Raw genomic sequence first — 24,473 nt, forward strand, 5'->3', positions numbered from 1 at the left:
CATTAAGGTATCAAATTTGTTCAGTAGTTCAAATACCAATATAGAAATTATGGTGTAGTTTATAACAGGTGATGCGGAAGTTATCGGACAAATCCTAATTTCATTATTTGAGCATAATAATTAGTTTTTGTGGTTTTATGCGTAGGTATAAACGTTCTATAAAATATAAACTTTATTATTTGAAACACAATTATTTATAATGAGGTTAAATGCAGCTGAACAAGAATCTTTTCGAAAGCGACTAAAAACGTTTTTTGTAAATAAACCTAATATAAAAAAAAATAAAATCGTAAATCATTTTGAAAAGGAAGGATTTTCTCGAAGTACAATATATGATAACCTAAAAAGACCTGAAACTGTTCAATCGTTTTCTGATAGAAAGCACCCTGGTCGTCCGACATCCTGGACTAGAGAAAAGAAAGCCGAATTAACGAGACTTGTCAACAATCGAAAAGGGGTCAGTCAGAGAAAAATAGGTATTATATTTGGTGTAAATCAATCGACAATTGGTCGTCAGTTAAAAAAATGAATATTAAATATAGAAAACGTGAAAAGACTCCAAAATACACTATAGAACAACAAATAAAGGCAAAGAAAAGAAGCAGGAAGCTAGTTAACCAACTCTATAACACAAAATCACTTCTAGTCATGGATGACAAAAAATACTTTTATTTTGCAGGGGACAATATGCCTGGAATTTCTGGATACTACACAAACAACAAAAAGACATGCTCAGAAAGTGTTCGTTTTATAGGAAAAGAGAAATTTCCAAAAAAATTATTAATCTGGATAGCCATATCTGACCGTGGTATGTCCGAGTCATTGTTTCGCACTTCCAAGGCTGTAGCGATCAATTCATCAATCTATATTAATGAATGTTTAGAAAAACGACTTCTTCCATTTATTCACAAGTATCATGGAGACTTTAACTATTTATTTTGGCCAGATTTAGTAAGTTCTCATTATTCTAAAGATTCTCTAAATTGGATGGACCAATATGTCTATTACATTGATAAAGAATCCAATCCCCCAAATGTGCCTCAAGCACGACCAATTGAAAATTTTTGGGGGCATTTGGCACAGAAGGTTTACGAGGGATATTGGCAAGCTTCAGAGCAATTTTGATTGATCGCATTAAACCAAAACTACAAGAAATTGATTTAAACTTTTTACAGTCGCATATGAAAGGCGTCAGAGCAAAATTAAGATCAATTGCAGATGGTGGTGTTTTTTCATATAAAAAATAATATATTTTTATTAAAAGATAAATGCTTTATTTAAAAAAATTATAATAATAGTTTGTTTTTTTATTTATAAATAAGTTATTGACGTTTTTATTTTGTCTGATAACTTCCGCACCACCCGTTAGGATAAGTAAAGTTTTAATAACTTTACAGTTTACAAAAGCAGGTTGAATCAAGTATACTAAAAATTTTCTCTTTAAATTTTTAATATAATATATTAATATGTACAAATTTGGTACTGAAATGAGCACTCTTAAAAACATATATATATATATATATATATACATATATATATATGTATATATATATATAAATATATATATATATATATATATATATATATATATATATATATATATATATATACATACATTCCTACGGATAAATTTATATTCATCAATAAATTCTAAACCTCATAAAATAATCTCTAAGCTTTCAAAAATTATGAACTTATAAAATTTGTAAACCCCTCAAATTAAGGAGAGCTCAAACTTTGTGTAGTCATAATTTTTGAACACTAGAATATTGTATGAAATTTAGGCGTTATCGATGAATATAAATTTATTTAAGAGTAGTACAAAAAATATTTTATCAACTTGTTGCTCTCTTGTTTGAGTAGTTGTGGCTAACGTTTTAGGGCTTTTTTGTTCCCAGACTCCAATCATTGCAATTTTTTGCAAAGCATCCTTATTTGACATAAGTATATACATTTAAACTTTTGGAGTTTGTTTTTTGTCAGGAAGTTAACTAATCTCAAACATCAAAAAATGCTTGATCTGCATCATATATATATATATATATATATATATATATATATATATATATATATATATATATATATATATATATATATATATATATATATATATATATATGTATATATATATATATATATACATATATATATGTATATATATAACATATAATATATATATATATATGTATATAACATATATATATATATATATGTATATTTATATATATATATAACATATAGTATATATGTATATATAGATATATAACATGTGGTAGTGATGTAGTGGTAGAGCACTCGCTTCATAAGCAAGAGGTTCGAGTTCGATTTTCACCACATCGTCAAGGTTTGTGTTTTGGAGTTGTAGAGTTGAGAGAGGGTTATAACCACAAGTAGCATTCTCATCTGTAGTGGCCTTCTCGGCCTTGAGGATGTATATATATATATATAAATATATATGTGAAATTTTAATAACTTTACAGTTTACAAAAGCAGTCTGAATCAAAAAAGCTTTCTCTTTAAATTTTTTTCAGTTGCTCTTCAGTGCCCTTATTATCTAATCATCACATACTATCCTTGTGTTTACAAGTCAATTAGGCCTTCATGTTTACACTTTTTTAAAAATAAGAAACACAATTTGGTGTCAGTCTTAATTTCTTCATTTAAATTTGGAGTGTTTTTAATTTCAAATATTTTTTTAATGTTTCTGAATTGAAAGCCTTTAAAATATACATAGTTTGCAGTTTTTCAGACAAGTCTTTTAAGCTTTATAAATTGTCTTCACATATTTTTTGTTAAAAAAATAAAATTATTTTAGCTTTTAGTTTCTCATAAAGATGTTTTCTATATATAAAAAGTGTACAAAAAAACCAGCAAAAAAAGTTATTAATAACTTTAAAGTAATTCTTTGATTGGGCCTTTAATAATTATGTTAGATAATTTCAGTGGCAAAAGTTTTGTTGTAGCTAATTTTTCAAACAACTTAAGTAAATCAATTTGTAAAAGAAAAGTAATACTAATAATGTAAAAATAAATACAATTAAAATTAATGGTTATTATTACATTATAATTAACATGTTTTAAAGCTAACATGAAACTAGTGATAGTAATAGTTTTGTTTAATGTTTAATCTGAAGATTAATATATGGCATATGCAACATGCAATATGGCATTTGTAAAAAGTGACAAAAATAAAGATGTCTTCCAAGATTGCCTAGAAGAAAAAAAGAAGTCAAAAGTATATTTTTAAATAAAGTGTTTAAAATGTTGAATATATTACTTTATTAAATAACTTTATGTAATCTTTGTTTTGTAAATGTACATCAAATAAAATTTGTAAATAATAATTTCTAAAATATTGTATAATATGTAGGCTACCATGGCATACAAGGAAAGTAAGGAAAAAAAAAAAATTATTGAAAGCGCTCAAGTGGAAGAAGAGGAGTCAAAGTTATGTTTAAAGAAAGTATTAAAAAATTTAATTGACTGTTTCATTATATATTTGATTTAATATTTTTAGTTAGTGCTACCTATATTTTATGGTGTATTAAGTCTGTTTTTTTTAATTTTTGGTACAACCCTCTCTCAACTCTATAACTTGAAAGCACAAATCTTTTAGAACAAGGCTGCTGTATGAAGAAATGAAATGGTTTTGGCACAATGAAAATGTTTCAAATGCTAAGCCTGAACAGTTTTTATATTTTAAAGGTTTTTGTTTCAGAGTTTAGGGTTCCAAGAGAGTTTCAAATAAAATCAAAAAAAAAAAAGTAGCATCACTGCCTCCTCGAGTGCAGTGATGCTATCTTGTACCTTAGGAAGGTCAATTTAAAAAATATATAAAGCTCAAAACATACAATATACTTATATTTTGTGGTTTTGAAATTAATTTCTTTTATTTATTTTGCTTTTTCAATTAAATATTTAAACTGTTTTTAGTATAAGGGTTTCAATTTGTTATATAATATAGTTTTTTATTTTTAGATGGCTGAAATTTCATTAAGCAATCAAGTTCTTGATATAGAAAAAAAATTAAACAGTGCAACAACTCTAAATGGTCATGAACTTACTACTATAACTGAACTAAATCGAAGTAGTTCACTGTATTCTCATTCTATAGAACTGTAAGTATGTATATAATTTTTATATTTTTGGACTAATAGAGTTTAGATATATAAATTATTATAGTTATTTATAAATGTATGTAAAGATATGATTGCCTTATTATTTCTCTCAGCTCTGTGAAACAAATTTTACTGTTAAAGATGTTCACATTTTGTTTTGTTTTCTAATAAAGCTTTATTAATACAGCTAGTGTGATTTACACACTGAAATAGCCATTTGCGAAAATAATTTGCTTTATTAATAGTTCTTTTGTACGTGTTTGTCAAGTATTGTGTTTTTAAACTGATATAAGCTATGAGAATTTACTACTTCCACCAGTAATTCATTCCATGTGGTTGCTACTTGATTAAGGAGAAAATTTTGTCTAGAAACACTCTTAGTAAATTCAGCTAAGCATTTAAAATTGTTTCCACATTTTTGAATCTGATTTTTTTATATATTTGCTCTAAGAAATGGTATCCATGTAACGTTAGATTTACATTATCTATTTTATTAATGATTTAAAAAAATGTATGTCACCTCTAAAACTAATGAGTCTTTCTTTATATGTTTTTAAGAGAAGGAATTAGCTTAGTTGCTCGTCTCTGTACTTGTCCCAATATAGATATATCTCCTTTAAGGTAAGGAGACCATACAGTGATACTGTATTTAAGTTATGGACAGACAAGTGTAGTATAAAGAACTTTAAACATCTGTTTATCTATATAAAAAAAGGTAATTTATTATACCAATTGCTCAATTTGCTTTAGACGCAGAGCTAATGCAATTAGCTCTGCATCTAAAGCAAATCTATTTAAGATTGCAGAGAAATTAATACATAGATCTTTTTCACATATAGACTTTTCAAAAGTTATTAAATTCGATATTACCATTTATTCTTGTCATGATAAGAAGCCAATGCTCTCTGATTGCTTGGAGGGGGGATTTGAGCTTGAAAAGGGTCTCAATTCTGCTAGAGGATGAGACTTTAATTCATATAAAATTGAATTTTTTTTCAGCTAATTGTTATTGCAACAGTTTAGATATTCCTATATTTATGAGCAGTAGTGTACTTGATGAGTCATCTACCCTTCATTTTCTAGGATTAACTCTTACTTCTGATCTTTTTTGGAAACTGTATATCAAATCCATTGCAAAATTAGCATCTGCTAAGGTTTTATCTCTTTATCGTGCTCGATGCTTTCTGACTCCGGATTCTATTCTTTATCTCTATAAATCTCAAATCCATCCTTGTATGGAATACTGTTGTCATATTTGGGGCGGATCTTCTAATAATGCCCTTTCCCTTTTAGACTTCTTTTTTCTTTTTTAGGTGCAAAAATGCATTGTAAACATAGTTAGACCTATTTTTGCAGCTAACCTCCAATTATTATCACATCATCATAATGTTGCTTCTCTTTCTCTTTTCTACAAATATTATAATGAGCACAGCTCTAAAGAGCTAGCGTCTCTTGTGCCATCTACTAAAATTCATTCTCGTATTACTAGTCATTCAATTAAGTCTCATCCTTTTTCTGTGCTCCAAAAACTCTTATTTTTTTTAGTTTTTTTTCCTTGAACATCAGTTCTTTGGAATTCGCTTCCTTCATCTAGCTTTCCTGATTCATGAACATGTAAAAAAAAAAAAAAATTTTCATTATTAGAATCAGGTATTAAGTGATCGAGCTTTGGATTGTTTTTCCCAACATGACACTTTTTACAGTTAAACATGATAAGGCTTTTTTTTTAACCATTCAAATGCCTTTATAAAGTCATATTGAAGAGCTGGTAAAGAGTTGTTGTTGTAAATTTGGTTGATGATTTTAGTATCATCAGCGCATAATTTGGATGTGTTACTTAGGTTTTTTGGTAAGTCATTGATATAGATGACTAAAAGAAGCGGACCTAATACAGAACCTTGTGGAATACCACTATAAACATCTTTCCAATCAGACTCACTTAAAAGCCATAGCGCTAAACATAATAACAGTTGGAATAACAAGTCGAGAATACTACACACAGTTTATATAACTAGTTGTTTATAATTTAATATTCAAATATAGAAATAAATATAATACAAAAACCAAAGTGGATTCTCTTTCAATGATAAATGAGAATACGAAACATTACAAAATATTTATTTTTAATTTCCTAATTGATTTTAAAATTCATATTTTAGTCCATGAGTAGTACAAGCAAAAAAAAATTTGGCAGTACTCAGAAGAGTATTTAAAATTTGGTTTCATATCTGCTGTCCTTGATGAATGTTTACCTTTTTGTCTATTATGCCGACAATGCTTGAGCAATGAATCAATGAAACCAGGTTGTTAAAGGCAAAACATAAAGATCATAATAATTCAAATTTTAAAAAAAAATTATGAAAAAAGAGCAACTTTAAAGTCTCTCTTTACTGTTCATAATGTTAATATTAATCGCACTCTTGATGCTAGCTATCAAATTTCATTACTCATCGCTAAATCTGGGGAAAATCATACAATAGGAGAGCAGTTAATCAATCCTTCAATATCAACATTTGTTAAAACTGTTTTTGGAAAAGATGACCAAGATGTGAAAACCATGCCACTAAGTAACAATACTGTCAGCAGAAGAATCAACGAAATGAGTGAAGATGTTGAAATACAACTTATTAAAAAATTAAAAACAAGACTTTTTTTGGTGCAAATGGACGAATCAACATTGAGAGACAGCAAAGCAGTATTACTTACATATGTCAGATACATTGATAATAATGATTTTGCTAAAGTTATTTTGCAAATCATTAAAAAGCAGCACTACCGCTAAAGATATGTATAGTACTCTAAAAAGTTATTTAGATACAAATAAAATACCAATGAAAAATATAACGTCCTGTGCTGCTGATGGTGCTTCTAATATAATGGGCAAAAAAAAAATGGTTGCTTAAAACTGATGAAAGATGAAAATCCAGATATGATTCTTGTGCACTGTGTTATTCATAGAGAAAACTTGGTAGCTAAAAATCTTTCTCCTGTTCTAAATAAAATAATGAACTTGGTTGTAAAATGCATTAATTCTATTAAAGCAAGTACAAAACAAGAGTGCATTTTTAAATTATTTTGTGAAGAAAACAACAAAGCCCATGTGAGACTTTTACTTCACACAGAGGTAAGATGACTTTCGAAAGGGAACTGTTTAAAAAAATTAATGGAACTGTTTGATACTCTTAGTGATTTTTTAAGCAACAAAACTGAAATACAATATCTGTTAACAATCGATATTAAACGCATACTTGAGTAATTTAACCGATATTTTTGAAAAACTAAATATACTGAATAAAGAACTTCAAGGAACAAATAAAACTCTTGTCGATGCAAAAGCGAAGATATTTGGTTTTATAACGTCTATTGAACTATTTGAAAAAGACGCTTACCAAAAATAATTTGAAAACTTTGAATGCTGATTTAGTGCCATAACTGATTTGTTACTTAAAAAAAGAAATTGTTTAGATATAACACAACAGGGAGATCTAAGAATGAAGCTAACAAAATTGGAACCCAATATAAATTCTCTTTGTAACCAGCATCAAGCACAAGGATCTCACTAAATTTCATTTATTTTAGACTTGAATACCTGATGTATTTTATTTTATTTACTTATATATTGTTTACTATATTTTGTTTACTTGAATTTTTTTGTTTAATAAATAAACTTTTGTGATTTCCTGCAGTATATCATTTATGCTACTTATGAAAAATTTATAATATTAAAAATTATTTATATGTAACATGCGACATTTCAAGTTTTTATGAGCTTTGGTAGGGTATGGCACTAAAAAGATTGAGAAACACTGGTTTAGACTAAAATTTTAATTATTACTATCGTTTCCGTTCAATTTACTATCATACTCTTTTATGAACTTGTAATTGATTTTATATTCTATTCAGAAATCAGGAGAAAATATATGTTATGTTGATGTGATATTAGTCTTCTCCATTTAAAATTTACCGCCAGCGCACAAAAAAGTGACAGTAATTATTTGTCTTGCATGTGTATTTTTCAAAAATTATTGTTTTTTGTACCTCTTTAATTAGAATTTGGTTAAGAAAAAAAATTTGTTGCTATTTAAAAACACGCTTGAAATTTTTTGGCAAGCGCTTAAAAAAACACCAGCCAAAAATATCAAAATAGAACGCAGTTTCTTCTTTTTTACTCGATTCAGGTGTTTCACTTTCACTGCTTAAACTATCGAAATCAATGTCATCTTTTTCGTCATTTACTATTGTAGCAGGTTGAATTTTTTAAATATATTAGTAAACCCTTTGATTACATTTTTCCATCATTATCACTAAAATTTGGATCATTGATTTTAATGGCCAAGATACCGTTAAATGTTTGTGGTTGATTCTGAGTCTTTGGTCTGACATAAGCATTATCAAAAGACTCTACTGATGAGTTCGACTCAGGTAAGCATATTATTAAATTCGCTATTTTGCATAAATTTGAGTACTCTGTCCGTTGACTTTTTAAAGTCGACAGACCGAGTCTTACTATGGTGTAAGACCTTACACTATAGCTTTACAACAAATATTGTTCCATTTTCCACGATTGTTTCCTTTCCACAAACTTCATCTTTACCCCAATTCAGATATGTTGCTACTGTAACTCTGTTACCAGAAGATGCCATTTTCTTTACTGAAACTTTACTTTTTAACATAAAAATTTGAATAACTTGATAACTTGAATAACTTGATAACTTTATATCAGGTACTCAATTTATACTATATAATTTATAATCGATTAGTAGTCTGTTGATTATAAATGAGTTAATTGATTTTTAATAATGACTAATATATTAGCATATTAAATAACTGCCACCTTTTTCAAAAAAAACAACAGGAAGTTAACACAGAAGTATACAGGGCAGTATGCACTACTTTAAACAACTTATAAAGTATGACAAACTAGTTTATCAATTAAGCAAAATGTGTGATTATACAAAAAAACAATTGTCTTTATTATCTAACAGTTCTTATTGTATGAGTTTAAAAATTTCCAAAGTATACTGAAAACCCAATCTATTATGTTAAATTCTTTTACAACACATGCATATTTTGCCTGCTTTTTAACATACTAATTATTTATCTTTTAACATAACAGAATAATACGGAACAGTTATAGCTGTTTGAAATAACTTGTTCAATTTTTTATTTTTACATCAGAATATTCAAAAATTATTTTTCATAATTTTTTAAGCATATCCTGAATGAAATAGTTTCGTTTTGTAACAAATAAAATAAACAGTTTTACAAAATTACATCATTTGAGAAGTTTTTAAAAGAAGAACCAAATAAAAACATTAAAATATTTAAATTTATTTTTACCAAAAATTTATATTTTGCACGAGATTTATTTTGCCTGTGTAAACTAGTTTGTTCGGGTGTGGAGACGGGCGTGGATTATAGCCCACCATTCCTGCCAAAGCCTATATATATATATATATATATATATATATATATATATATATATATATATATATATATATATATATATATATATATATATATATATATATATAAATAAAATGCTTAACGCAATAGCCTAATGTGAATTTGATATCGTAAATTCTCTTTATTTTTCTTTTTTTAAGACATTAACTTTTTTAAATTACTGCAATAATATTAATTACCGCAAAATTAGTTAAATGTTATTTATCTTCTTTTTTATTAATACCATAAGGGAATGTTTAATTTCTTTTTTTTTTTTTAATATTAAATAATTAAATTTAATATTACATTTTTAAAAATGTTTTATATGAACATATTTCTTTCTTTTTTTGATATTTGTTTAAAAAAAAGTTTAATTTACGTTTTGTGAAAATTTTTGATGCAGTTGTTTATTTAGAATTAAATTTTAAGTAAAATAAAAAATGTTTAGGAAAGAAACTGAAAAAACTATTGCAATAAAAGCAAGCTAATTTTTTTAAAGAACAAATAAATTTAAATATTGAACAATATTTAGTAATATTTTAAAATTTGGCAGTTAAACCCAAGCATTACCTTTAATTTTAAGAAACTTAAATATATTTTTAAAATTAAAATTAAGTTATATGTTTTTTTAAATCTAAATTAAATTTTTTTTTTTTTTTATCAGAATAAAATTATATATTTTTATTAAATTAAATCATATATTTTCTATCAAAGTTTAATTATATTAATATGATCTTTGCTTCAAGCTTAAAGTATTAGTGTTTTTCAATAGAAAAAATCAATCATTACAATAAAATGAAAACAAAATAAAAATAAATTTCCTCTTTCAATTGAGTTTTTTTCCTTAGTAAATATCGTTTATATGTAACATAAATGTCATTCAAACTTTATTAACAAATACTTTCACATAAACGTCATTCAAAAGTTAATCTGATTTTTTTAAAAGTTAATTACTTCTTTTATCTTACCACTTATAGAATAATTTATAAGTTAAAAAATGATAAAAAGTCGCTTAACCAAAATTGTTTACCGCTTACGTAAAATCACTTAAGGCGTTCATAAATCGCCCTACGCTTAACACTTTATAAAACAAGGCCTGATATATATATATATATATATATATATATATATATATATATATATATATATATATATATTTATGTATATATATATATATATATATATATATATATATATATATATATATATGTATGTATATATATATATATATATATATATATATATATATATATATATATATATATATATATATATATATATATATATATATATATATATATATATATATATATATATGCATATATATATGTATGTATATATATATATATAAGTGTGTGTATATATATGTATATATATGTGTATATATATATGTATATATATAGCGTGGAAAATAACAGTCAATGACCATCGTCATTGACTGTTGACCGGCCGTTATTTTAATAAAAGATGTTAATGCAACAATTTTTTAATACTGCCTGGTTTTTATATTTGTCTTTAAAACGTGCATTAAATTAACCTAAAATTAAATGATTAATCGTTGTTTATTGTCATATTTAAAATTAAATTAGTTATTGTCATATTTAAAACTAATATTTTTATATTATTAATTCTACTACTTAGAATATATTTGTATTAAATTTATTTTAATTTTTATCTAATAATTATTGAATGTTAATAGAAACCAGTAATTTTTTTGCTTTAACAACTTAACCCTTTAATTTTACCCTTTAACCCTTTAACCCTTAACCCATTAGTTCGGTTTGTTGATGAATTTTATATACAAGCGATATCTATTAGGCTTTTTTACTTTACTTATTTAATTTACTTACCGCTTACCAATAAAGAAAATCCTTTTTTTTAAATGATTGAAGTTCTTGTTTTACTATTATTTTAATTAAAATATTCAATTTATAATTTCTGTATTTAACTAAGAACATTTTTCTTTCGACTGCGCTGTCAGTTTCTTTTTCTTTCGACTGCACTGTCAATTTCTTTTTCTTTCAATTGCACTGTCAATTTCTTTTTCTTTTTACTGCACTGTCAATTTCTTTTTCTTTCAATTGCACTGTCAATTTCTTTTTCTTTAAATAGCACTGTCAATTTCTTTTTCTTTCAACTGCACTGTCAATTTCTTTTTCTTTCAATTGCACTGTCAATTTCTTTTTCTTTCAATTGCACTGTCAATTTCTTTTTCTTTTTACTGCACTGTCAGTTTCTTTTTCTTTCTATTGCACTGTCAATTTCTTTTTCTTTCAACTGCACTGTCAATTTCTTTTTCTTTCAACTGCACATTCAATTTCTTTTTCTTTCAACTGCACTGTCAATTTCTTTTATTTTTCTTTAAATCTTTTCATTTCTTGTACATTTTGCTTCAACTTGCAAGTAAATAAATGAACAATTTATAGATAAATTTAAAATTAATTGTGCATTTGTGCTTCTTTTTCTGTAATAGGATTATTAAAAAATATATATATATTAATTAAAAGTTTTTTTATGTTACATTAGTAATTTTTATAGTAGTGTTTCATAAAACAATCATCTTCTTAGTATTAAATATTCAGTTTAAAAATCTGCAAACAAGATTTAATAAGATTATTATTAACTAATTAATACTCTCATTTTATTTAAATGCGTATTAAATTGTTATTATAGAAAGGTGTATAAAACAACAATAAAACAATACAGTGAAGTTGTCTTGTCAATATAAAAAGCTTGTTTCAATAAAAAAATAACCTTATGTTATTTTATTAATGTTTTATACAGTTTAGAACATTAAAAACATAAAATACATTTAAAATAAAAATTGTCTGTGAATGGGGTATAACACAATTTTGATGAGCAAGAGATATAAAATGTGCGCTAGTTTTTATTTTTTAACTTCATTAGATTGAAGTTCTTATTTTAATATTATTTGAAATTGGTGTATGTAATTAAGGACATTATCTTACCTGTTATTTTTTTCTTTTAATCTTTTCAAATATTTTTCTCGTAGCTTTTCCCACAATTTGCGAAGTCATTGCAATGAAATGAATTATTTTTAAATAAATTAAAAGTTATCAATTGCCCATTTGCATTTTTAAAAAAGCATTGATTTTATATAAAATTATTATTATTGAAATAATACGAATTTGTTAATTTTCAAGCATTGACTTATTTTTGTATTTATAAAGTTCATATTTATAACGTTAGTTATAACATTTGTATTTATAAAGTTCAGTCATGAAGAACTATTACTAAGATAAAAACTTAAATGAAACAAAAAGTTTTGACCGTCCAAAAAAAACAATTGACCGTCAATTCCTTGTGTTAACTGGTCGAGTTGCCTTATATATTAACATATACATTATGTAAGCTATAATATATATAATTTAGTATTTGTATACACAGCAAAGCTGTGGCCCTGTGCACTTCGTTTATTCTAACACACATTTTTTGAGCATTTTATCAACTTTGTTAAGAGGCTACTTATACCTTATCGCTTTGTTTAAGTATCTGTAAACATATGTGCATAATAAACACTTCATTTTTTTAACTGGTTGTTCATTTGATGCAACATCAGTCTAATAAATTTGTTTTAAAATGACACAAATGCATTATGGTAGCAGATTTCACCAAAACAAATAAGTTAATGTTTTTACTTTTGTTCTTTTAATTAAAAAAATTAGTTTTAATTTGATATAGTGCCCTAGTTATATATATCATATATTCCCTTGTTAGATATATGCCTTTGTTAGATGTATTATATATGCCCTTGTTAGATCAGTTATATATGCCCTTGTTAGATATATTATATATACCTTTGGTAGATAAATTATATATGCCCTTGTTAGATATATTGTATATACTCTTGTTAGATATATTATATATACCTTTGGTAAATAAATTATTTATACTTTTTTTAGATATATTATATATACTCTTGTTAGATATATTATATATACTCTTGTAAGATATATTAAAGCAATTGGTTTATTGTTATACCACACAATAATTATTATTAGGACCATTAGAGAGGATGGATTAATGAAACCATTTACAGTTTGAACTCATGCTGATTCAATTTTTCTTGTTTAAAACAGATTTTAATATAAATTGTGGTTTCAATAAATTGTGGTTTAAAAAAATTGTGGTTTAAAAAAATTGTGGTTTACCTTGTTGTATCAATAGTTGTTAGCTCATTATATCTTTTTTTTAAATCAAAATTATGTTTGCTGTCAAGAAGTTATTTTGCCATGGTAGTTAATTTCAAGAAATTTAATGTTTATATATGACAATAGTAATAACATTATTAATAATATTTATAAATGACAATAAAAATAGTATTTGTTTTTTTTATTTGTTTACATTTTTTTTTAGTGTAAATTTTAAAAGAGATGTGTTTTTACTTGGCCCACAGCCCAACAATAATTTTGGTCCAAGCGCACTTTTGGCTAGTGTGCAGTGTACAAAGGATGTTAATAGCTTGTAAGTTAAAAACCTCCTAGTTTAGTTACTGATTTTATTGTATATATTAAGTTATTTAAATTAAATGTTTTCTATTGAAAAGATTTCAGATTATTTTTCAATATAATAAAAAAATTTCAATTGTTTATTAATGTAATAAAAATGTGAACTCAGTACAAAGTTTTGGTAAAAAGAGGTAGACCTAGTACAGAGATTTCAGGTACACCACTAAATACTTTAATTATATATATTTCACCTATAAAAATTTCTTATGTTCAATCAATCATACCATGTTTTCAATCAATTCATCTTTAACCCCCGGAATTAGGAAAAATGTGGTCAGCAATAATTTGCCAACCTCAATCTTTTAGAGGTCGCCATCAGGTTGGAAAAAATTTGATACAAAGGTTTACCATAAAACTTAAAAACATAGTCAGCAATTTTTTGTTGACCTCAAAATCTTTTAGATCAACATTGCCAAGTGCTGACCCTAATTCCAAAGGCTGCATTTTGCTTCATTTGATTGTTTAAAAAAAGGTATTTATATTGTTTTAAAGTGAATTTTCGACAATTTATATTTTTAATAACTGTTATGGCACCCTTGGTATTCATTATTGAATACTGTTGTTACACCAGTTATATTGAGTAGTTCACTAACTTCTGCTAAAATTAACTTATCAGTTTAACTAAAGTAAATCTTATTTTTTAACAATCTTTAAAATTTTTATAAATTAAAGTTTTTTTTACTATTCATTGGTTTTAAAAATGTATACAATAACTTCATTAAAATCATTAAAAATTAGATTTTCAAATTATTATTGTTAAAGAAATAAAAAACTGAAATTAAATTAACCAATAGAAGATCAATTAGTTGTGCAAAATGAAGTATTGTCAAATGAAGTATTGTAACGATTGTGTAAACAAAATCTTGTTAAAAGAAGTTGTATAACTTCTCAGAAACGATAACCACACATGTAAAGAAGTGTCACTTGAATTGAGTAACTGGTTAAAACACATCGTTAAATTAAAATAATAGATCGCAAATATGCAGAAGCTACCATTCCTTTGAAAGTTTAAAGCAAAGGGATAAGTTAACTCGTGAACAGGTAACAGAAAACCAAAAGTATTATCAATGGTCAAGTATTCAAAAAAGGAGTCTGAAGTTAATGAAGAAGAAATTGATAATAGTGAGAAAAATTCAATCAGAATTTCAAACAACATGCATAAAATAAAAAAATAGAACAAATGGTTTAGACAAAAATACTGAGAAAATTTAGCAAGAACTATTTAATACAACTTAAATTATATTTAAGTTTTACCGAAAAACTCAATACTTGAAAACTCATCAAAGACTAAAATTACTTCTCAAAAATCCAATTAACTTTCCCAAGATTCCAATTAACTTCCCAAAAATCCAATTACCTTTTTATTTTAGAACTCAATTTGGATTACGTGTTTTTAAACTAAAAATACACCACCTTGTCCCATATACTTGCTTTATTTCTTCCTTAGTGTGAATTATTGGAGATAAAGCACAGTTTTAATTTATATATTTAAATATATATAGACTTATATTTACAATATATACACATAGAGGTAGATAATAGATAAATATCTATTCATCTCCCTGTTTTTGCGTATACCGTAAATATAATGCTTTACTAATTTTAATTGCAAGTATTGTTAACAACAATTTACTAATTATTTGGTTTGACAAAATTATCTTGATAATAGATTTTTAGTTCCAACTGAAAAAATAAAAAATTAGTAAATTGAACTTACACAAGTAAATTCTATTTATGTTAAGTATTTTGAAAAGTATATTTTTATAACAGTGTTTTTTATAACAAAAATGAATACGTTTTATAGCAGTGTTTTTTTTTATAACAAAAAAGAAAAAAACTGCATCTTAAAGTTATCTTTTGGTGTAAAAGTCAAGGCTTATTTTTATTAGAATAAACTAATCAAAAATCCAAACATTTGAAGACAGCTAAGAAAAACTTGCTTTAGATGTTTAATCTGATCATTTTTCAAAAGAATGTAGAAAAATTTGAATTAATGGAATTGATGGCTGTACTGATATTTTTGGTTATTTGCTTCACAAACACAAATGTCTAAACAACAAGATTTTACATCGCTAATATCCAGTTACATTTAATACATGTAATGAACTGTATAATATACAGTGTATATCTCTTATATATATTTTATCAGTACTTATATATTTTATCAGATTTTAATATATTTTATCAGGTTTTTTAATTTTTAGTTAAAAACAACAACAAAATTTTGTAACAGCATTACTTGATGATAGAAGTATCAATAGTAATGTAGAGCTGTAATGTTTTTTATAGTGTAGCTGCTGCTGAGTTGTCACTGCTAGTTAAAACAGTAAAAGGTAAAACAATTATAGTTGAAAATTGGTTTGTTCGAAATAGTTCTTGTGGAATTCCAATTAGAGTTGTCAATAAAAAATTAAATGACAATTATAACAATAGAAGCCTTTATAGTAAATAATGTAACTGGAAACTTAAAAGCTGTTAATTAGGCAAAAATGTTAAAAAGACAGAGACCTGTAAGAAATATTGAATTCCAAAATATTGGATCAAACCAAAAATCTTAATTAGAATAGATTATGCTGAGTTGCACTGTGCAAGGTATGAGCTAAAATTACCATAGAAAGAAACAACCAAAAAAGCACATTTTCCAATTCTTCATTATAATAAATCTGTGGCAAAAGTCAGATTCATCTTTGATGGAATTTGCAAAACACAATAATAAGTTACAATACAGTTGGAATGTTAGATAAAAATGGTTTCCAAACTCTATTGAAGTTCCCAACTCTGTTGAAGTAAAAGTAGCCCATAAAAATGACTATACTGCACATTAAATTAAGGTTTTGGAGAGTTACCAGCAATGAAAATGTTTGGAATTGTCTGAAAAGCAGTTTTTAAAATATGGCAACGTTAATTGATTCATTTTGTTTCTTTATCAACATACATCACTTCCGTCAAAATTAATTTGCAAGGGTTGTGGATTGATGGACTTAAGTGGAATGGTCAAGAATAATAATAATGTTGATCAATGGTTTCAAGATCTCAAAGATCTTCCAATGTTGAATATTTCCAAATGCTTATAAACAACTTCAATCAACAAGTAGATTAATACACATTTTAAGAATGTGTTTTTGTAAAGCACATCGACAGTTTTTATACAGGGTGGCCAGCCAACTATCAATCAGGGAAAAGTCAGGAAAATTATTTCTGTTCAGGGAAATCAGGGAAAAGTCAGGGATTTTTCTTTTTTCTTTTTGAAGAGTCAGGGGAAAAAATCTTTTTTTAAATGTTTTTTTACTAACTCTCACACAACCATTAATCAAATAAAAAGTATATATTCATTTAGCCATACATTCACAACTCTCGGAATTAGGAAAAATGAGGTTGGCAATAATTTGCTGACCACAACCTTTTAGAGGTCGGCATCAAGTAGGCAAAAAAACTTGATACAAAGGTCTTACAATAAAACATAGAAACGAGGCTGGCAATTTTTTGCCGACCTCAAAGACTTTAAGGTCGGCAGTTGGGTTGGCAAAGCCGAATGCCAACCCTAATTTCGAGGTCTGCATTCATAAAATTGCATGAAAAAATAAAATATTTTAATATTTGTTAGATATATTTGAAATAGATAAATCTATTAAAACATACCGCGCTTAACTTGTTTCTCCGCGCAGCGGCCTTGTTTGTCAAGGTTCGTGTTTCGGAATTATAGAGTTGAGAGAGGGTTATAACCACAAATAAGTAACCTCCTCATCTGTAGTGGCCTTCTGGGCCTTAGGAAGGTGAATTTAATTAAAAAAAAAAAAAAATGATTTTATTTGATTTTCCAGGTAAACAAAGAAATAATAAAAATGTCCAAAATAACTTACTTTGATAATGATTGGATTAATCTCGAATGTCATACATCATGGAGTTGGCTTAGGAGAGCTGATGACAAAAGCTCTCCTAAGCCAACACCATGATGTATGACATTCGAGATTAATCCAATCATTATCAAAGTAAAATAAGTATAATGGCAATCAAAAGTCATGAAAAATGTGCAAAGTATTTAAAAAATATATCTTTAAAAAGCCAACCAATAGTATTTAATTATTTTAATAATAATAAGTTACATAAAAATACAGTATCACTAGCAACTGTTTCATCAACATCAACTTTAATAGAACACATAACGACTAATAACTAACACATATTCAGCTTCTGAATCAAGTGTTTTGTGTCGCAGAATCTTCTTAACTTAATTCTTTATTGTTTCAACAAATTTTTCCAGCTCAATAGTATTTATGGCTCAAAATGTAACACGTTCTGAAATACTTTGGGCACTATATGTTACACAACAGCATTTCTCCTACAAGTCATATTCAATAATAGGACAGCTGTTTCAGTCTATGTTTCCTGACAGTATGTAACCAAATGTGTATTGGAAATTTTTTGGTATTCTTAATGATTTATTTGGTGAAAAGTTTGAAACATCTATTCTTGAAATGTGATCGTGTGGCCTGCATGTTGTACATGGCGCATTTCAAGCAGGCCATAAAAAAGACAAATGAAATGTTAATGCAGTACCCCAAAATTTTCATAAACTTTTTCATGATAGTCCTGCACATAGAGCTGATTATCAAACAGTTTGTGGAAGCGATAAGTTTCCTCTAAAATTTTGTTCAACAAGATAGGTTGAAAATGTATCTGTATGTCTAAGATCTTTAGATATTTATAATAATGTGAAGTTGTATATTACGCAGTCTAAACTACCTAATAGTTATACTGTAAGCATTGTTACTGATGCTGTAAATTATATTCTGATTTCTAAAATTGCTTTTTTTCAATATTTAGCCTCAATTGCAAAGCCATTCTTAAGACTTTTTGAGTCAGATTCTCCATTAGCACTATTCTTATATCAAGAATTTGAAATAATGAGATCTCTCTGGCAGAATTTTATTAAAAAAGATGTATTGGAGAGAGTAAAATCTGTTATAAAGCTAATGAAAATAGACTTAACCATGCACAAGTGTCACCAAAAAGAAGTAAAAATTGGTATTGCTACTTCTCTACTCGGTAAAATAAAAATAAGTGAATGTGAGAAGTTATAATTTTGAAGTGATTATATTCAGTTTTACATTGCAGTTGTTGATAAACTGAGAGAATGAAGTCCTTTAAAATATAAACTTACAAGAGCTATCTTAGCTTTAAATCCCATTATTATATGTGCTAATTTCAACTCAGGAAAAAACAGAATGACTGATTTACTCACAATCCTTCATGAATTTAAATGGATTAATGCTACAATAGCTGATAAGATCAATAATCAGTATCAAGATTTATGTGATCTTGTGAAAGGCAACCATAGATTAGAATTTACAAATTGCAATGTTTATAAAGATAGGTTGGATGTATTTTTGACTCTTTTTATAAGCCAGAATTTTAAAGAATTATTTGAAGTATCCAAATTTGTCTTAACTTTGTCACATGGTAATGCACAGGTTGAAAGTGGGTTTTCTATCAATTCAGATGTTCTTGTTGAAAATTTGCATGAGAGCTCTGTCGTTGCCCAAAGACAAGTATAGGATGGAATTCACCACGTTGGTGCAGTTATCAAATATCGAAATCAATTATCAAAAGTGTAAACATGTCCTATTCACAAAGATTGATTAAAACAAAAAAGAGAAGAATAGTTGCAAGAAGAAAAAGACTGTATTGTAAAAAGTTAGCTCTGCAGAAAATTAAGCAATTAAATGCTAACAGAACAAAGACAAATCAACATCATCACATTGTGATATTGAACTAGAATTAAAAATGCTATCACGCAAAATAGAATAAACACATTTTTGTTTAAAAAGATTCAAACTGTTTTCTCAAATTTAAAGATAACTTTTGTTACTAAGTATTTAAGTTTTTTGAAAAGCAAAAAAAACTTTATCAAACCATTTAAAATGTTTGTTTTTTAACTCATAATTGAGATATATATTAGCAAAATTAGCTGATATCTTTGCTCTTTCGTCATTTTTCAAGAAAATTTATTCATTTGCAAATAAATTTTTTTAATGTTAAGAACATTAGGCAAATGGGTCCAAATGTTTAAAATATGAATATTGGCATATGCACATTTATTTTATACTATTGTTAGGCTGGTGGTTGTTTTATTCAACTCTTTGTTGTTATTTTTTTTTAAGCTTAATTTGCTCCGCTGTTTTATTTCCACTTTAAAATACTAGTAAAAAGCTTCACTTCATTATAATATTATAGAAAGGTCTGAAACTTAAATTGCAATCATGTAACTTATATAGTATAACAATATAGAAAAAGTAAGAAAAATATGTATACAATATATATATCTTTTATATTATATTTTTCTTCATAATATCTTTGGTATTAAACTGGAAAGCATTACAAGAATTAGTTAAAAATTTAAAAATTCACACTTAAAAATATAATAAGTCAGGGAAAAGTTAAAGAATTTAATTGTGCAAAGTGCCTGACCACCCTGTTTATATAATACAGGAGAATTGAACTATTGGATGATAATGTCAAATAGCTCAAATAAGCTAGTAGTTAGTGACCAGGGTCTCGTCTAAAAATTGGACTTTTTACGAACCCGGCCCAGGCAAAATTAAAAGATTTTTTTTTTAAAAGTTTATTCATCTCCCCAAGGCCAAGAAGGCCACTACAGACACGGAGGCTTCTTAATTGTGGTTATAACCTTCTCTCAACTCTCTAACTCCAAAACACGAACCTTGACAAACAAGGATGCTGCACAGATAAACAAGTTGAGCGTGGTACTACCAGGGACATGGTGGGGATCGAACTCAGAACTTCTTGCTTATGAAGTGAGCATTCTACCACTACACCACTACTAGTAATACTGTGGTTAGAAAATTTTTTTTAATAAGAAGCTACTAAAGAGAAGACTAATTGTAGTATAGTTATTGGGGTCAGAGTGTTTTCTAGAGTTCTTAAATATTGGAACCATTTATTAAGCACATAATAGTTTAGCAAGGGTTGAAGAGAATTACTGAGTACACTTTTGTAAGACTATGATCAGTGTTGTAAATACTAGTATTTTAAATAAGTGTTTAAATACTTTTAAAGTATTTGTATTTTGTATTTTAAATATTATTTCGCTGTAGTAGTTAGTATTTGTATTCTAATTGCAATTTTTAATGTAATTTGACTAAATGATATTTTGTATTTTGAAAGTTTTTTTTTTTAAATAAAAAATAAAAAGTTAAAAAAGAAAGAAATGTTAAGAAATATTAAAAAAAGAGTTCTGAAAGATGCTGGTCTGAACAAAAACAATATCCCTGCAAAAATTTTGAAGTGGAATTGTTTGTCAACTAACATTGAGTTTAACTACTAGTAAACAGCAATCAACAGTATGTACCGGAGTTCTTTGGCAAGTAAGGTAATTGATTTATTTATCAACTACAAACAACAATGCAATAGGTGCAATGGCCAGTTGCTCAAAACTGTGGTCATGTGTCAGTTGAAGCACACAAGCATCAGATGCTGCGGAGCACACAAGCTTATGCTGAAACACACAAGCATCTGATGCTGTAGAAAATATTACTAAAATTTTATTGAGGACACCAGGGATGGCTTGATGGAATTCCACATTTAAAATGATACATTTACACTTTTTCGTTTTAAAACACTTTAAAAAATCTAAAAAGTATTTTGTATTTTAAATACTTTGATATTAGGTGTTTTGTTTTTGATTTTAAATAGTTTTTTGAAAGTATTTTTTACAAAGTTGACTATGATGGAAATGTTGTCTGAACCACAAGCCATGGAAATTAATAAGATAGAATAAAGGTATAAGAAGCTGTAAAATTGAGAATTGACTTTAGCATCGGAAGTCAAAGTGATTTAGATGTCTGATAATGAATAATTGATCAGGACCATTAATTAGAGATAGAATGTAAGAATTACTGTTAAAGATTTTCTAAAAGTCTCTAGAACCTAACATCTGAGATAAAATACAAGAGTTAGTTAACTAAGAATAACAGAGCTTAGCATCAGACAGGACTTTTTTACATTAACTTCTTGCAATAATAAAAAGATATTTGTTCTCAATATAGATGTTCTTGTAAAAAAGATTTTAAAAAAAAACAAACTGTTTAGTATAGCAGCTGCAAAAGAAGTTGAAAAGCGTGAAGTAAAATTAGGCTTGATTTAAAATCAGAGAAAAAAAATTAAAGCTTCCATATCTGCTTGGATCCAGAAGGTTAGATAAGAGGCACATTTATGCATACGTAATATGGATATATATGGATATAAACATATGTTTGCTGTATATTTAGATGATGGTATTCAGCATCTTTACATATTTGTATAGAATTTAGTATTTTTATGGTGTAGTATTTGCCAAAAGAGAAGATGATGATCAGATGGATGGGTGGTAAACAGAGATTAGAAAAAATGTTGTATTGAACAACATTTGTCAGAGAAAATCAAAATGGTTTGGGTATCAGCATGTAGAGAGGTTGCAGCTTCTGGAGAAAATGATAGAGTTAGAAGTAAAAAAACTTGGAGAGAGTGTGTTACATATGGTATAAATGAGCTTTAGTTATGGAAAGAACATGCTTGAGATTTTTTATATTAGAGAAACAGCATAAAAAGTGAAAGCTAAAGCTTATTGATGATGATTTTTTAAAATATAAATATACATGCATATATATATAGCCCTCGGAATTAGGGTGGGCATTCGGCAATGCCAACCTAAAAGTGTTTGAGGGCGGCAAAAAAATTGCCGCCCTCATTTATATGTTTTATGGTAAGACCTTTGTATCAATTTTTATTTGCTGACTTGAAGTATTATACACCAAAAGTTAGACTACTTGAAGGGTTGCTATGAAGCATATTTAGTGGTTGCTATGATTTGTGAGATTATATGACTACCGATTTTAAATTATTGTAATTTTTATTTAAAAAGAAAAGGGTTTAATTTAATTTTTATATTACAATTTCATAACTGATTGATTGCATTTAGTATTACTTAAAGTTAAATAAATGTTTCCAATCAGATATATAATAAATGTAATAATAATGTAACTCTAATCACTATAATTTGTAATCAATGCTAATCATATCCTTGTTAATTATTGATCATTTCTATTTATAATGTGTTCTTATATTTTCATGTTTTATTGTATTTTATGCTTATTCTTATTTCTCTTGTAGAAATTTTTACAAGATTTAAAATTTAAATTATGGCTAAAGGCAACCAAAACACTGTCCACTGCTCAGCTACCTTTGAGGGAAGACACCCTTTAGATGCTTCTTTTTTACCATGTAGAAGAAAAAAATGAGTGAAAAAGAGTATTTGAGTTAAAGCAGTACTAACAATCTTGGAATGGGGCAGGATTCAAACTTTGACAGTGTTGATTGAGAGTTGACAATGCTGAAAAAAAACAAAACACAAGAAACTTTATGATCAATATCTTCTTAAAAAGAACAGAACCAAAGACTCAGACAGTTTACAAAGTAATTTTGCACCTTGCCTAAAAGAGAAAGGGTATCATTAGAAGATCCGCCCCAGATATGGCAACAGTATTCAGCTAAGGGTGGATTTGAGATTTATAGAGATAAAGAATAGAATCCTGAGTAAGAAAGTGACAAGCACAATAAAGAGATGCAACCTTAGCAAATGCTAATTATGCAATCGATTTGATATATGATTTCCAAGAAAGATCGGAGGTAAGAGAAGATGAAAGGTAGATGACTCATTACGTACATTACCGTTCCTAAATATAGAAAGATCTAGGTTATTGCATAGATAATATATTGTATAATTTAATAATTATACAGTTTGAATATTGAATATTTAAACTAACTAATTTAATTATACAGTTTGAATATTGAATATTTCATTTTTTTTTTATAACTTCATACTTGGATTTTTGCTTGAAGTATAAATTAAGGACACTTCAATGTAGATTTTTACATTAAATTAATCTTAAAGCGACTATCATTTGAATTATATGGTTAACAAGAGAAAAAATTGAATTGAAAATAGTAATGATATTATGTTCAGCAGAGACGATTCTGGGAATAAAGTGAGAAGAGGGGGGGGGGGGGCAATCCTTTAAAATTACCAACTGCTTTCTTCTTTTTATTAAAAAGTCCTCAAAACTAAAAATCACCCAGCTAAAATGTGTCAAATACTGAGTAGTTGGTTATATTCCTCAAAAAACTGACTAAAACTTCAAAATCGCCTTCATTCGGAGGTATCACACACCATACCTCACTCACACAACACACACACACACACACACACACACACACACACACACACACACACACACACACACACACATACACACACATATGCTTTTGTAGAATTGCCTCTGATGTTCAATATGTATAAGTTCAGTTAATCAGAGTTAGTTCAGTT

General features: G+C 26.8%; 2 protein-coding genes across 4 annotated transcripts in view; both read left to right on the forward strand.

The window, feature by feature from the left end:
• The window catches only part of LOC100207865 (NAD kinase), a 45,021-nt gene that overhangs the window by 1,029 nt on the left and 19,519 nt on the right, over nt 1-24,473 (forward strand). For 2 of the 3 annotated variants that reach the window (XR_010639080.1, XM_065799783.1), the window contains exons 1-4: nt 3,080-3,235; nt 3,371-3,463; nt 3,979-4,118; nt 13,941-14,048. Coding sequence is in view for 2 of the 3 variants with exons in the window: in XM_065799783.1 (XP_065655855.1) it covers nt 3,143-3,235; nt 3,371-3,463; nt 3,979-4,118; nt 13,941-14,048 (434 nt within the window). In the remaining variant the exon portion in view is untranslated. Of the gene's footprint in view, nt 1-3,079; nt 3,236-3,370; nt 3,464-3,978; nt 4,119-13,940; nt 14,049-24,473 lie in introns of those variants that run through there. The other variant, XM_065799784.1, reaches the window with a different exon arrangement.
• Nucleotides 526-1,125, forward strand: LOC136081311 (uncharacterized). Its single transcript, XM_065798618.1, has one exon. It carries the CDS (start codon nt 526-528, stop codon nt 1,123-1,125), a length of 600 nt encoding a protein of 199 aa, XP_065654690.1.

The sequence above is a fragment of the Hydra vulgaris genome, chromosome 06 (genome assembly GCF_038396675.1).
Source record: "Hydra vulgaris chromosome 06, alternate assembly HydraT2T_AEP".
NCBI lineage: Eukaryota > Metazoa > Cnidaria > Hydrozoa > Anthoathecata > Hydridae > Hydra > Hydra vulgaris.